The 13,098-nt window shown below is 48.1% G+C and overlaps 1 protein-coding gene across 2 annotated transcripts in view; it reads right to left on the bottom strand.

Annotated features, from left to right (window-relative positions):
* The window catches only part of LOC309376843 (kazrin-like), a 219,856-nt gene that overhangs the window by 72,508 nt on the left and 134,250 nt on the right, over positions 1-13,098 (bottom strand). The window contains exon 1 of one of the 2 annotated variants that reach the window (XM_081923729.1): positions 1,654-1,873. The exons of the other annotated variant lie outside the window; for it this stretch is intronic. Coding sequence (XP_081779855.1) covers positions 1,654-1,684 — 31 coding nt within the window. The 5' untranslated portion in view covers positions 1,685-1,873. Of the gene's footprint in view, positions 1-1,653; positions 1,874-13,098 lie in introns of those variants that run through there. 2 annotated transcript variants of the gene reach the window in all.

The following is a 13,098-nucleotide window of genomic DNA, read 5'->3' as shown; positions in this document are numbered from 1 at the left end:
CTTCTGGGGTAGTTTACCCATCTTTGGTCCCCACCTGTGGCTCCTAGAAGCTGTCAGCAGGTGACAGCAGCCACACCCTGGGAACAGCTTTGACCGTCCAGCTAAACCAGGTGAGGGTAGCTGATGGGTCTCAAACTCTTGGTGAGTTAAGGACTTCTCCTGCATGCAAAGGCAGGCTCCAGTGCATTGAGCGGATGAGACCAATAGTGGGCCCAACAGCCAAGAAGGCGGTTTCTGTATATGCTGTAGAGGGAAGTGAGAGGCAGATGGGACTCATCAACCTGGGAAGGTAGCCCATCTAGGAGAAAGAAAGCTGTGGTCCTAAATCTCCGCTGCCTTGCTGAATATCTTTGGAAGAAGAAAGGCTAAGGACTAAATCCTACACAAATCTGGAGTGGAGTCCCTAAGGCAGTTGGATGGCGCCTTGTATACCTCCTTCTAGCAACTCCTGCAGCCAAGCTGGTGCCAAATGTATTGCTCTGCTTTCCTTTGGACTACATCAGCAAAACTGAGAAGGGGGTCTTGTCATCTAGGCAGCCCAGGACCTCCATACACACTGCCCAGGTCACTTCAGTGCTGCTAAAACAGCAGTTTGACTTCACCCCCAGAAGTATACTCCGTTGTCTCTCAAGACAGGCAGATGCCTGCAGCAGCAACAACAACTCCCATCATGCCCGAGCACTAGCTATGCTGGCAGGGGCTGATGGGAGTTGGAGTCCAACACCTGCAGGGCATCACATATATGGCTGCCTATATTAATGTCAGGAAATACTGTGTGGGTTCCAGGGAGGCTGCAGCCGATATGGCTCGAGGGACCCCACCCTCTGACATCACCTACACATCCCCCCTGGCCTGTTCTTTTTGCTGCTTTCCTGCAATTTCCTCGTCGGCATGAGCACGAGAAGAACACGCAAGCCACGGCACACACACCGCTACACACCCTCAGGTGCAGCACACCTTTCCTGACAGCTGTTCTCCAACCCCATGTGCCAAAGGCCCCCGACCCAAGACACCTGGCAATGAGGCAACCCGGAAGGGCGATCCCAATTAAAACCCAAGGTGTCAACGGGCTCCTAGCAACCACAGATCACGTTAAGAATGATCTCATGCACCGAGGGCCCACCTGCCACTCCCAGCCTGTCAAACTCCCAGCCTTCGAACAAGGCACTATCCAACAAGTCCGTCACTGTTTGGGGCTCGGGTGCCCTGTTAGTAGCGTCAGAACCACACCTCCCTGAAGGCTATCATTTCAGAGGCTCAGCGCTGGCTCTGATTCCCCTTCCCTGCACACGGAAGGGAAAAAATGAACCATGCCCTAGAGAGAGAGCACGTTCTGGGTGGCTGCTCCTAGTTCTCGCGCCTCGGCAAGTTTAAAAGCGACTGACAAGGTGCTTTTTAAAAAAGAAGACGACAGAGACTTGCCTGCACAACAACAGCCTGCCCATGTGGCCTCTGGTGTTTCCCTGAGGCCGCTGTAACAAATGCACAAACTTACACAAATCCACTCGCAGGACAAGGAAAGCCAGCCCAGAATGTGGCAAAAGGGATCTCCCTTCAAACACCCTCAGCAAAAGCCCCACAAAAGCCGAGGCCCGAGACGAGGTAGCTATTTTCAGACAGGTAACCGTGGAAGCAACATCTCTCCCCACATACCAGGTTTGTTCTCCTCGCTTTCCGACTTCATGGTGCGGAGTCTGGAGAGGGGAAGGGGAGACTCGGTCCTGGAGATTTGAAAGATTTCCTTCTTTCTCTTTCTTTCTTTCTTTCTTTCTTTCTTTCTTTCTTTCTTTCTTTCTTTCTTTCCCCTCCTGACTCCTCCCCACCAAAGCAGGAAGTGCCCTTTGCGCTACCTGAGCACCTTGGAACCTGACCCTGTTACAGGTTGCAGAGTTTGCCAGCGTGAGCTCACTGAGAGGAAGGAGGCGTGCCCAGGGCGAGAACTTCACCTGCCTGGCTCAGCCTTCCAATCAGAGGTTTTAAGCTGCACCAAACAAGATTTCTGGGCTCAGCTCTTTCCCCCCCCCTTTTCTTTTGATGCTGTTCAGCCAGGCTGCCCCTTTCCTTCTCACAGGGGAAGGTACCAAACGGCTCCACTGTTAGAGTCATGGAGAAGAAAAGGGAGCAGAAAGAGACTGGGAAGGAAAAGCTTTGGTACAAGAATTTGCCGTCCTCCCATAATGCACTGCCCCGTCACGCTGGGGATGGGAGGGGAGAGAGGCTTGTAGCTCCAAGGCAGAGCACATGTTTTGCACATCAAATCGTAGAATTGTAGCATTGGAAGGGGCCCCCAAGGGTCATCCAGCCCAACCCCCTGGGATGCAAGAATCACAGCTAAGTTATCCTTGACAGATGGTCACCCAACCTTTGTTTAATCATGGAATTACAAGGGATCCCCAAGACTCAATGCCCATCTGCCTGCAATGCAGGAATCACAGCTAAGCACTCGTGTGCGGTCCCTGATTTTGGGGACCGCAACCAGGAACAGGCATTTCTCAGCTCAGGGGAGCTGCTGCTGCTGCCAGTCAGGGAGGACGGCACTTGGGCATGGGAAACCTGCTCATATAAAGAGACATTGCTGGACTCCAACTCCCCTTGTCCCAGTTAGAATGACCAATGGTCAGGGAGTGATGGGAATTGCAGTCCTACAACATCTGAACGGCCATTAAGTTAGCAGCCTTTGGTCCACAGTGACTGGCAGTGGGTCTCCGAGGTTTTTAGACATGTCTAGTTCCCAACTCTACGCAGAAATGCTAAGGACTGAACCTGGGAACCTTTCTGCATGCAAGGCACTATGGTCTGTCTTGTAAAGATGCTAGTCCTCATTGTTTCAAATAAAATTTGAAACCTGGTATCTTTTTCATGCAAAGCATGGATGTGCCAGCACTTAGTCCCATTCCTTCTTCCTCTACCTCTGAGCAAATTTCTCCCAATAAACACATTTTTGCAAGGAAATCTTCCCTCCTCATATAAAGCATTTTTGTATGTCTTCATTACATTGACCTATTAGCTTCAGTTAGGGACGCGGGTGGCGCTGTGGGTTAAACCACAGAGCCTAGGACTTGTTGATCAGAAGGTCGGCGGTTCGAATCCCCACGATGGGGTGAGCTCCCGTTGCTCAGTCCTTGCTCCTGCCAACCTAGCAGTTTGAAAGCACCTCAAAGTGCAGGTAGATAAATAGGAACTGCTCCGGCAGGAAGGTAAACGGCGTTTCCGTGCACTGCTCTGGTTCACATGACCTGGAAGCTGTCTGCGGACAAACGCCGGCTCCCTCGGCCCATAGAGCGAGATGAGCGCTGCAACCCCAGAGTCGGTCACAACTGGACCTAATGGTCAGGGGTACCTTTACCTTTACTTTATTAGCTTCAGTGGGTCTCCTCTGAGCACGACTAGCAATGACTGCAACACTAGGCCTACTCAGAGTAGTCCCAATGAAATTAACAGGCAGGGCTAACTTAGTTTCATTAATTTTAATGGGTCTGCTCTGAGTAGGAATTAGTTGAATGCAAGCCTTTAGTTCCAGCATGTTCTCCTGTGAGTTCTCCCCTCCCTCCTTTTTTATCATCACAACAACCCTGTGAGGTAGGTTAGGCTGAGAGTGACAGACCGGCCAAGTGGGGATTTTAACCCTGGTCTCCCAGGTCCTAGTCTGACACTCTAACCACTATACCACACTGCCTGCACAGAGTATTCCAAGTGCAGTTATACCATAGAATTATACAAAACCATTATGATATGCCCTATCAGGTTGGGGGTTGGGCTAGATGACCCTCTGGGCCCCTTCCAGCTCTACAATTCCCACTGGTTGGCACTGGCAAGCCAAACACCGCCCAGTGGTTGCCAGCAGATGGCAAAAGAGGGTTTTTAAAAAATAATAATTAGATCTTCTTTCTCAATGTTTCCATGAAGTCACAGCACTACATGGTTTTGGAATGGGACCCAACAGGTTTCTCCTTAATCCCCTGAACTGCTTTTGCTTCCAGTGGAGCAGCTGGGGGGTAGGAAACTTGATTCAGCATTTGGGACGAGGCTACAAATGAAGAAACACCTGTCCTTTTTGCTAAAGGCAGCTTCCCCCTGCTGGATGATGCCAAGGGACATTGGTTCCCCGGAAGAAGTGTGCAAGCTACATCAAACAGTGCTTTTGAGAAGTCATTAAGCTGGGGGCTGTCTTAAAGCACTTCTCAAAAGTGCTGTTTGAAGCGCCGCCACCACATTGTGAGAGACTGCAGTCACACATAACTAAGCCCAACTGCTATTGCTAGATAGACTCAGTTAGGTCATGCCCCCTCACCATAGGAAGAAGTCAAGGTTCCTCCTTTGTCCATATTCTTTTCCACAATGTAACCATTGAAGAAGGACGTCTGAGGAGACTGTGTTTAGCCCAGATGGGCACATGACTTCTAACAGAGCCATCTTAGGGCTTCTGCACAATTAATTTAGAAACACAAACTTGTTCTACAGCATGTAGCCAGTGAGGACAGACATTTCTAAGCTAGCTCTGAGCTTAGAGCACATGGCTAAAGCTATCTCGCTGTATTTTCTACCCAAGAGCATTTTGCCTGTATTATCCTTGCTGCTGCAGGGAACAATGCACGACTAAGACTTTGAATCTGTAAGTAAACCTACATGATTTTGAATATCTTCACTGTGCCCCTTCACTGTGCAGACAAACTGGAGTAGCCCCAGATTCTCCTGAACTGCACTTGTAAGTCACACTGAATTACTGAAGAAGAAAAAAGAGAAACGAGAACATCCGAATTCTCACCTTAATGCTGGCAACTGGTTGTATGGGGAGGAAAGGGAAGTGTTGGGAAAGTTTGTTGGTTGTAATTTTGTTTCTCATACAGGGACTTGCAACTCGTGTGGGGGTTACGTTCCTGGAATGGAATATAAGGAAAAACACAGCCAGTCGGAGCACCCCCTTGGAATCATCCCTGTGCAAGCAATCTTACCTTCTGGAGTCATGTGCTGAGCAGACCTTGTCCCCAAGTAAGGCACAGTGCTTTTAAGCTCTCAGACTTGCTTACCAGGCTCTGGGAGGCTGTCATGAAATCTTGCAGGGCTGTCCTGGGAAAGCTTGCTAGACCCTGTCATAGCCCACTAAGCAAGAGGGAGAGCTTAAAAACTCTTTCCACATTGGGAAAACCCCACACCAAAACCTCTCCGCTTTCCATGCCTTCAATCTGCGTGATTGCGTCTGGCCTTCGACTGCATAAAATTGAAATTGTGCAGGTTCAACACATAGCATTTGTGTTGACTGTATTTTAAAACAAACTCCTTTCTTTTAAAAGGGAGAATGAGAAACTGCGAGAAAGCGAAACTGACAGGTCCGTCCATTCTGATACGAAAGTCCTACCACCCTCCAAGGAAACTGCAACAGGCTTGGGCTGAAGGAGCTGCGAGAGCGACTCAAGACAGCGGATTCTGCTTTCGCTGGATTGATTGTGTTGGAGACATTTAAAAAGAGCATGAACTTGATGTCTCAAAGGGGCAGGCTTAATGAGCAGAACACATTTCCCTCTAAGTCTCCCCTCCTTTAATAAATCCTGTTAGGAGGGACTGCGAGGAAGCAACAGCCTGTTATGTAAGCTATCACGAATCACTTTCCTTAATGCAGTAATGCTCAGGATTACAAGCCAAGACTCAAGCGGGCTTGTATTTTCGATTCGCCTGGTAACCTTTAGCAGGCCTGCCTCTTGTTTTTCAGATTTTTTTCAATGGGCCTATTTGGGTTGCAAAACTGTAGGGCAATCGGTCATCGCATGTGTGCCTGAGTGTGTGCAAGGAGGATGTCTGCGCACGGCTATGATCTACTTCCACTGCCTCCAGATTCCTGTTGTTGCTGAGAATTGCAAGTGGTGAAAGTGCTGCTGTTGCACCCAGGCTCTGCTCATGGGCTTCCCATCGTGGCACCTAGATGATCATGGTGAAAACAGGATGGGCCCCCTTTGGCTTGATCCAGCAAGACTATTTGTATTTTATTAAACTTGTTAGTTGCTTTTCCTTGCCCCAGGCATCTCAAAGCAACTTAAAGGTAAAGGTAAAGGGTCCCTTGACCATTAGGTCCAGTCGTGGCCGACTCTGGGGTTGTGGTGCTCATCTTGCTTTATTGGTCGAGGGAGCCGACGTACGGCTTCCGGGTCATGTGGCCAGCATGACTAAGCCACTTCTGGTGAACCAGAGCAGCGCACAGAAACACCGTTTACCTTCCCGCAGGAGTGGTACCTATTTATCTACTTGCACTTTGATGTGCTTTCGAACGGCTAAGTTGGCAGGAGCAGGGACAAGCAATGGGAGCTTACCCTGTCGCGGGGATTCGAACCGACGACCTTCTGATCAGCAAGTCCTAGGCTCTGTGGTTTAATGCACAGTGCCACCCGCGTCCCCAAAGCAACTCACCACCAAGCAAATAAACAACACATATGGATACATTTAAACCAAGGGGAAAATGCATTAAAATCACCCCACCCACTTCTAAAAGGCCACAGATAGTTAGAGGTCAAATGGTGCCATCTTTGAAGCTAGAAACATCTTTTTAAGCTAGAAACTTGGGATTTCGCCTGACAGCCAATACCTTTTTCACTCTCATGCTGCCCTCGTGGAACCGGCAATAACTATCCAAGTCTACCTATTAACTCTTTCTCTCCCCCTGTACAGACATTTTAGAAAGAATGGGCAAACACCACAGTGCCAGTGAGTGCAGGCATAACTAAGTGAGCAGGACCAATGGTCTGCCTCGGGATAAAGTGGCTTCCTATATTCTGAGCTGACTGTCAGAGCTTCAAAGTGCTGCACAACACTCGAGTTCAGCCATGGCAACCAGCTGGTGGTCAGGGTTCACCCAGAGTCGTGCACAGGGCTTTGCAACCATGGCAACTGGTTGATTCTTGGTGCCTGCAAAGCGCTGCTGAGGGAGCTTTGCAGGGGCAGAATTCACCCGACCTCTAAATGCTATGTCCCAGTTGATCAGAGAATGAGACCAAGTGTTGGTGTGAAAGGCTGTTTCTCTTCAGGTGGCTTCAGCGACAGAGCGACTTCCAATGGGGAAGAAAGCTAACAACCGGGGCTGCCATTTGCTTCCTGCGCACACATCCCAAGCTGGCCAAAGTGAGAGACATTGATTCGATCAAGCAGCAGACTTCCCCCCCACATGCACAATGCACTTCTCGTCACTTAAAAGTTGGAAGCGTTGCAAGAACAAGGACTCTCGCTTGCTTGCAACACGTAAATGCGAGTACATGGCACCAAAGTGAATTAAAGGGTCGTCCTCGTGGGAAAAGGGGGAGAGGAGCCGCTGTCTTAATGGTGCCTAGGAGAGGCAGCGGAAAGGAAATGTTTAGCAGAAGTGGGCTGGCAGCCAGCCTTGCTACCCCAAGCTGTGGTTGCGAAACAAAGTGGCAGGATTCTAGAGCATGGGGAGGGCGACAGCAGACAGGAAATGCCTCTGAATACCAGTTGCTGGGAATGACAAACGTGGAGAGTGTTGCTGCTGCAACTCAGGTTCTGCTTGCAGGAGGCCCATATTAATATCTGGCCAGGACAAGGTGAAGACTTTTTGGGATAGTATAATGAGTTTTAAAAGATATTTAGGTACACCTTTTATTAAAAAAAACAGAGGCATTTTTGCTAGGAATGGTTGGAGAGGACATTAAAAAGGAAGATCAGAAATTCTTCCTGTATGCCACAACAGCAGGAAGACTACTCCTCGCGCAGAGATGGAAACAACAGGATATTCCGACAATTAAAGAATGGCAGCAGAAAGTATTGGAGTATGCGGAAATAGCAAGGCTAACTGGAAGAATCCGACAGCAGGACGATGAGAAATACCAAAAAGCATGGTCCAAATTTATGCTATACTTAGAGAAAACTGTATATAAATAAAGACACTCACAGGATTGAAATAAAACTCATAACGTTTATTGGAAACATTTGGCTAGACCACAAGATGTAATGATGTAATATAATATGTCTAAAGTATAATACAAAAATTTATTAAGGAATTATAGACATTTATAGAACGTATATATAGTAATCACGCTTAAGTAAGAGCAATGTAGAGAAACCAGAAGAGGGGAGGAGGGAAGTTAATTCAGATAAGATATAGACTGAAAGGAGAATAATATTGTTAAGCTATATTGTGTTTAAGATATTTGGGAAAAAATAATAAAAATTATCGGGGGGGGAAATAATATCTGGCCAGGACACTGAACAAGATGAGCCACTGGCGAGATCCAGCAGGGATTTTCTGATGTTTTCTCCAGAGATTTTGGACTCTGACCCTACGGCCAATGGCACCATCAAGTGACTTTTTAAGCAGCTTCCTTTCTAGGAAACTAGATGCTGCAGTTAAATAAACAACCACCCTAGAAGCTCTTCTCAGTCTCATCTGGGCAAGGAGACTCCCTGAAGTTTGCCAGGGAGGAAAACAGGCTCCATACAAGCTCATGGGTGCTTCCCTTTATCCCACAGTCCAGGATTGAGAAATGGAGATGCCCAGGCAAAAACGTGGCCTTGGCTTCTGTCTCAGCAACTACTTGAATCTAGGATTTTTATAAAGGCCAAATGGGTGGAGCCACTGCAAAATCTGGCTGTTTGTAGGTGGAGCTAAGGCAATCCTTGATGGCTTAGGGATGAAGACTGGAGGTGTGCCTGGGGTGGTGGTGATGGTGGAAGAAACCAGGGGCACAAGGTGGTTCTTCAGGCATTAGAGAGAACAACAGAACTCCCTCAAACAGAGCACAGTTAAACTATGGAACCCGAGGTAATGATAGCCATAAACATGGATGGCTTTGAAAGAGGATCAGAGGAGAAGGCTACCAATGGCTACTGGCCAAATTGGCTATGTTCTGCCTCCATGGTTGGAGGCAAAAATGCTTCCAAATACCAGTTGCTAGAAACCACGGAGGCGATGGTTGAGAGAGTGCCATTGCCCTCAGGTCCTTCTTGTAGGTTTCCCAGATGCATCTAGTTGGCCACTGTGAGAACAGGAAGATGGACCATGTTAACCTAATCCATCAGTCTCTTCCCAGTCCAGGTTCTTAACTCAGTTTTACTGGCCAAACCATTAAAATACTGGCGTGGCCGGTGAAAATATTAACACCAAAGGTAAAGGGACCCCTGACCATTAGGTCCAGTCGTGACCGACTTTGGGGTTGCGGTGCTCATCTCACTTTATTGGCCGAGGGAGCCGGCGTACAGCTTCCGGGTCATGTGGCCAGCATGACTAAGCCGCTTCTGGCGAACCTGAGCAGCACATGGAAACGCCGTTTACCTTCCCGTTGGAGCGGTACCTATTTATCTACTTGCACTTTGGCAGGAGCAGGGACCGAGCAATGGGAGCTCACCCCGTTGCGGGGATTCGAACCGCCGACCTTCTGATCGGCAAGTCCTAGGCTCTGTGGTTTAACCCACAGTGCCACCCGCATCCCTCAATTAACATCAAACCAAAGCAAAATCTCGGAAAACAGCCTGTCCTCACCACCAGCTAAGAGAGTCAAGGAGATAAAACGGAGACAAAACTGTTGAGGAGATAAAGAGAAAATGACTACCCAAATCAAGCATGAAACCCACTCCGTGGGTTCAACAATGAATCGTGCCGCACAGTCATTATGTCTACAGTTTACCGTCTCCGGTTCTGGCTCCCTCCCACCCTCCCCAAACTCTACGATCTGCTCATTGTGTGGGAGCGAACATGTGTGCTTAAATGGCTCAGAGGATGCATGTTAAATAATTGTTGCATTCTTGTTCCCAGTTTCGGGGACCACTTGGGCAAATAGTATACTCTTTGTACCTCTCATCCCCACTGCTGCCACCACTTCAGATTCCAGAGGAAGGCAAAATGGCGTCCTCCAGATTCTGTTGAACTACAACGGTGTGTGTGTGTGTGTGTTAACAACAACAACAACAATTTATTATTTGTACTCCGCCCATCTGGCTGGGTTTCCCCAGCCACTCAGGGCGGCTTCCACAAATACAAAAAATACACTAATATGTCATACATTAAAAACTTCCCTGAACAGGGCTGCCTTAAGATGCCTTCTGAATGTAAGATATCTCTTTGACATCTGATGGGAGGGCGTTCCACAGGGTGGGCGCCACTACCGAGAAGGGTCCTCTGTCTGGTTCCCTGTAGCTTTGCTTCTCGCAATGCGGGAACCGCCAGAAGGCCCTCGGCGCTAGACCTCAGTGTCCGGGCAGAACAATGGGGGTGGAGATGCTCCTTCAGGTATACTGGACCAAGGCCGGATGAATCTTTTTTCAGCCTGAGCACCACATTCCCTTCTGGACAACAAGTTACGTCACTGAGGGATCTGGCCTGGGCAAAGTAGGCATGGCTGGAGGAGAGGTGCAGTCTAGGGAGTGTCTTAAAGCCCACATTTGGTCTGGGAGACCCCTGAGACGATGCAGACTGCCTCCCTGACTCTTTCCTGCAATCCCGCCCTTTCATTTTTTCGTCTCAGAGTTGCAGAAGCCTCTTGTTGCCTTGCATCACTTCAATTCCTTCAGACGCTCTCCCAAAGGTCTTGATTTAGGTCCATCCCTCCTCCCTTTAACTTCTGCCAATCCTCCTACCCGCTACCAGCTTGGGAAAGTCAGCATAGCTGTCAACGTCTCCCTTTTTAAAAGGGAAATTCCCTTATTCTCAATAGGATTCCTCGCAAGAAAAGGGAAAAGCTATGAAAGACAGGCTTTTCAACTCTGTTCTACAAAACGTGGACACTGGTGCGGACAGGGAAGTTAAATGGCTCGTTAAAGGACATGGAGGGTTGTTGTTTTTTTACAAGCCAGAAATGCTTCTGCCTCTTGGCCCCTGCCTGCCCCTTTACAAGCCGAAATCAGCTGCTGAAGAATCAGAGAGAAAAGGCAAGGGGAACTTGCTTCCTCTAAGAGGCCGAAAGGAGCTGCCCTCGCATAAATCTAATGGCAGTCTGGACTGGCAGACTGCCTTCCCTGTGGGAATGAGAGGCCTCTCTTCTCTGTAACCAAGCAAACATAGAATCATAGAATCGTAGAGTTAAAAGGGACCCCAAGGCTCATCTAGTCTAACCACCTGCAATGAAAAAATCACAGAATCCCTGACAGATGGCCATCCAACCTCTGTTTGGAAACCTCCAATGGTTTCACTACATTGCGATATATCGCCAGCTAAACATCATGATCTAGTGATATATCACAATGTCTGAAGTAAGAATGGAGGCATTGGCTGCCTTCACGGTTTTGCCTGCATCATGATTTTTGCATAGCGCACACATGCACATGCACACACACCATAATTTGGGATATATTTTGCCAGGTCAAAAATTATGAAATCAATATCACAATATAATAATAATAATAATAATAATAATAATAATAATAATAATAATAATAATTTACTTATACCCCACCCTTCCCAGTTCAAAAAACTGGGCTCAGGGTGGCTAACAACAAATTTAAAACACTTAATTGATGCAACAAAAAAACAGCATAAAATACAGTATAAAACGTGAATAACAATAAATTCAGAATTCAAAAATCAATTTAGGGGGAAAATCCATCCAATAAACATTAGATGATCACCAGGGCTAGCTGGCTAAATTAGTCCTATTTGGGCCAGCGAGGAGACCAGGGGAGAATTAGCTGTGGGATCTTCATAAAAAGGGGAGGGAGAGGGAAGGAAGGGGAATAAAAGATCAGGCTAAGTTCAAACTGAAAGCCAGGCAGAATAGTTCTTTCTTACAGGCCCTGCGGAAGACAGTTAAATCCTGCAGGGCCCTGGTCTCATGGGACAGAGCAATCCACCAGGTCGGAGCCATCACTGAAAAGGCCCTGGCCCTGTTGGAGGATAATCTGACTTCCTTAGGGCCCGGGACCTCTAAACTATGATTATTCATGGACCTTAAGGTCCTCTGCGGGGCATACCAGGAGAGGCGGTCCCGTAAATACGATATGAGCTTCAAACCGGTTTTGGACGATATATCGATATATTGCCCAGCCCTAGAGAAGGGCCACAGTTCAAAGGCAGAGCATCATCCGCTTTGAATGTAGAAAGTCCCAGGTTCAAGGCCCCAGTGCCTTGAAATTAGGGCTCTGAAACTGTCGAGAGCTGCTGCCAGTTAGTGTGGGTGGACAAAGCTCAGCTAGATGGACCACTGGTCTCACTAGGTATACAGCAGTTCTACGATTACATTCCTATGATTTTATCCTGCTTTTCTATTACAAAGGGCACCCAGATCAAATCAACAAATAAAATGCCTAGGGAGAAGTAATGAAGGAGCAATTGTATGTGGGGACTCACTTTAGCTCAGCACTAGATCACTTGCTTTGCATGCAGAAGGTCCCAGCTTGAATCTGTGGCACCTCCTGGTAGGGTTGGGAAAACCACTGGAGAGCTGCTGCCAGCCAGTGTTGACAATATTGAACTGGGTGGACCACTCGCAGCTGGCTCAGCATAAGGAAGCTTCCTATGTTTATTAGGAGCACCCACAACTCAGTCTTATAGAGCACCTGCTGGGACTGCAGAATGTCCTAGAGTTAATCCCCAGCATCTCCCGGTCGTGCTGGGGATGTGCTTTGCCTATAACCCCAGAGAGCTGCTGCCGGTCAGTGTACGCAAAGATAGAAGAAGGGTCTGACTCAGTGCAAGTAAGTGCAAGTAAGGGTGAATGTCGCCCGGGTCACATCGCCCTTTGTGGATGAATGTGGGAAGAGATGAACTCTGATGGCAGGGCATCCCCACCCCACTTTCATTGCAATATAGACTTGTATGGGAGTGGAGAAGGCCAGCTGTTTTTGTGAAGGACCTGGGAGGGTAATAAGAGCTTTTAGGAGGGATGCTTTTTTTGCCAGATGCATTTGCTGAGTGCCTGAAACAATGAGCGCCTCTTGGTGCACCTGTAATCCACGATGATCATAATTCAAGGAGACCAAATTATTGCTTTCCCGACACCCGGGAGCTGCCCCACAAACCACACTTCCATCTCCCAGCAAGCACCAGATAGCTGATAACTTGTAATTATTTTGAAAAGGACACTGGGCGGTACATTCATCAGGATGCTATTAGGTGACAGACGTGTCATGAGGTTCGTTAATTCCCCACCCTCGTTACAGCTGTAGCAA

This window comes from Podarcis melisellensis (genome assembly GCF_964234715.1).
Source record: "Podarcis melisellensis genome assembly, chromosome: 8".
NCBI lineage: Eukaryota > Metazoa > Chordata > Lepidosauria > Squamata > Lacertidae > Podarcis > Podarcis melisellensis.
The sequence above is the reverse complement of the archived record's forward strand: the minus strand, read 5'-3'. Positions and strand labels throughout refer to the sequence as shown.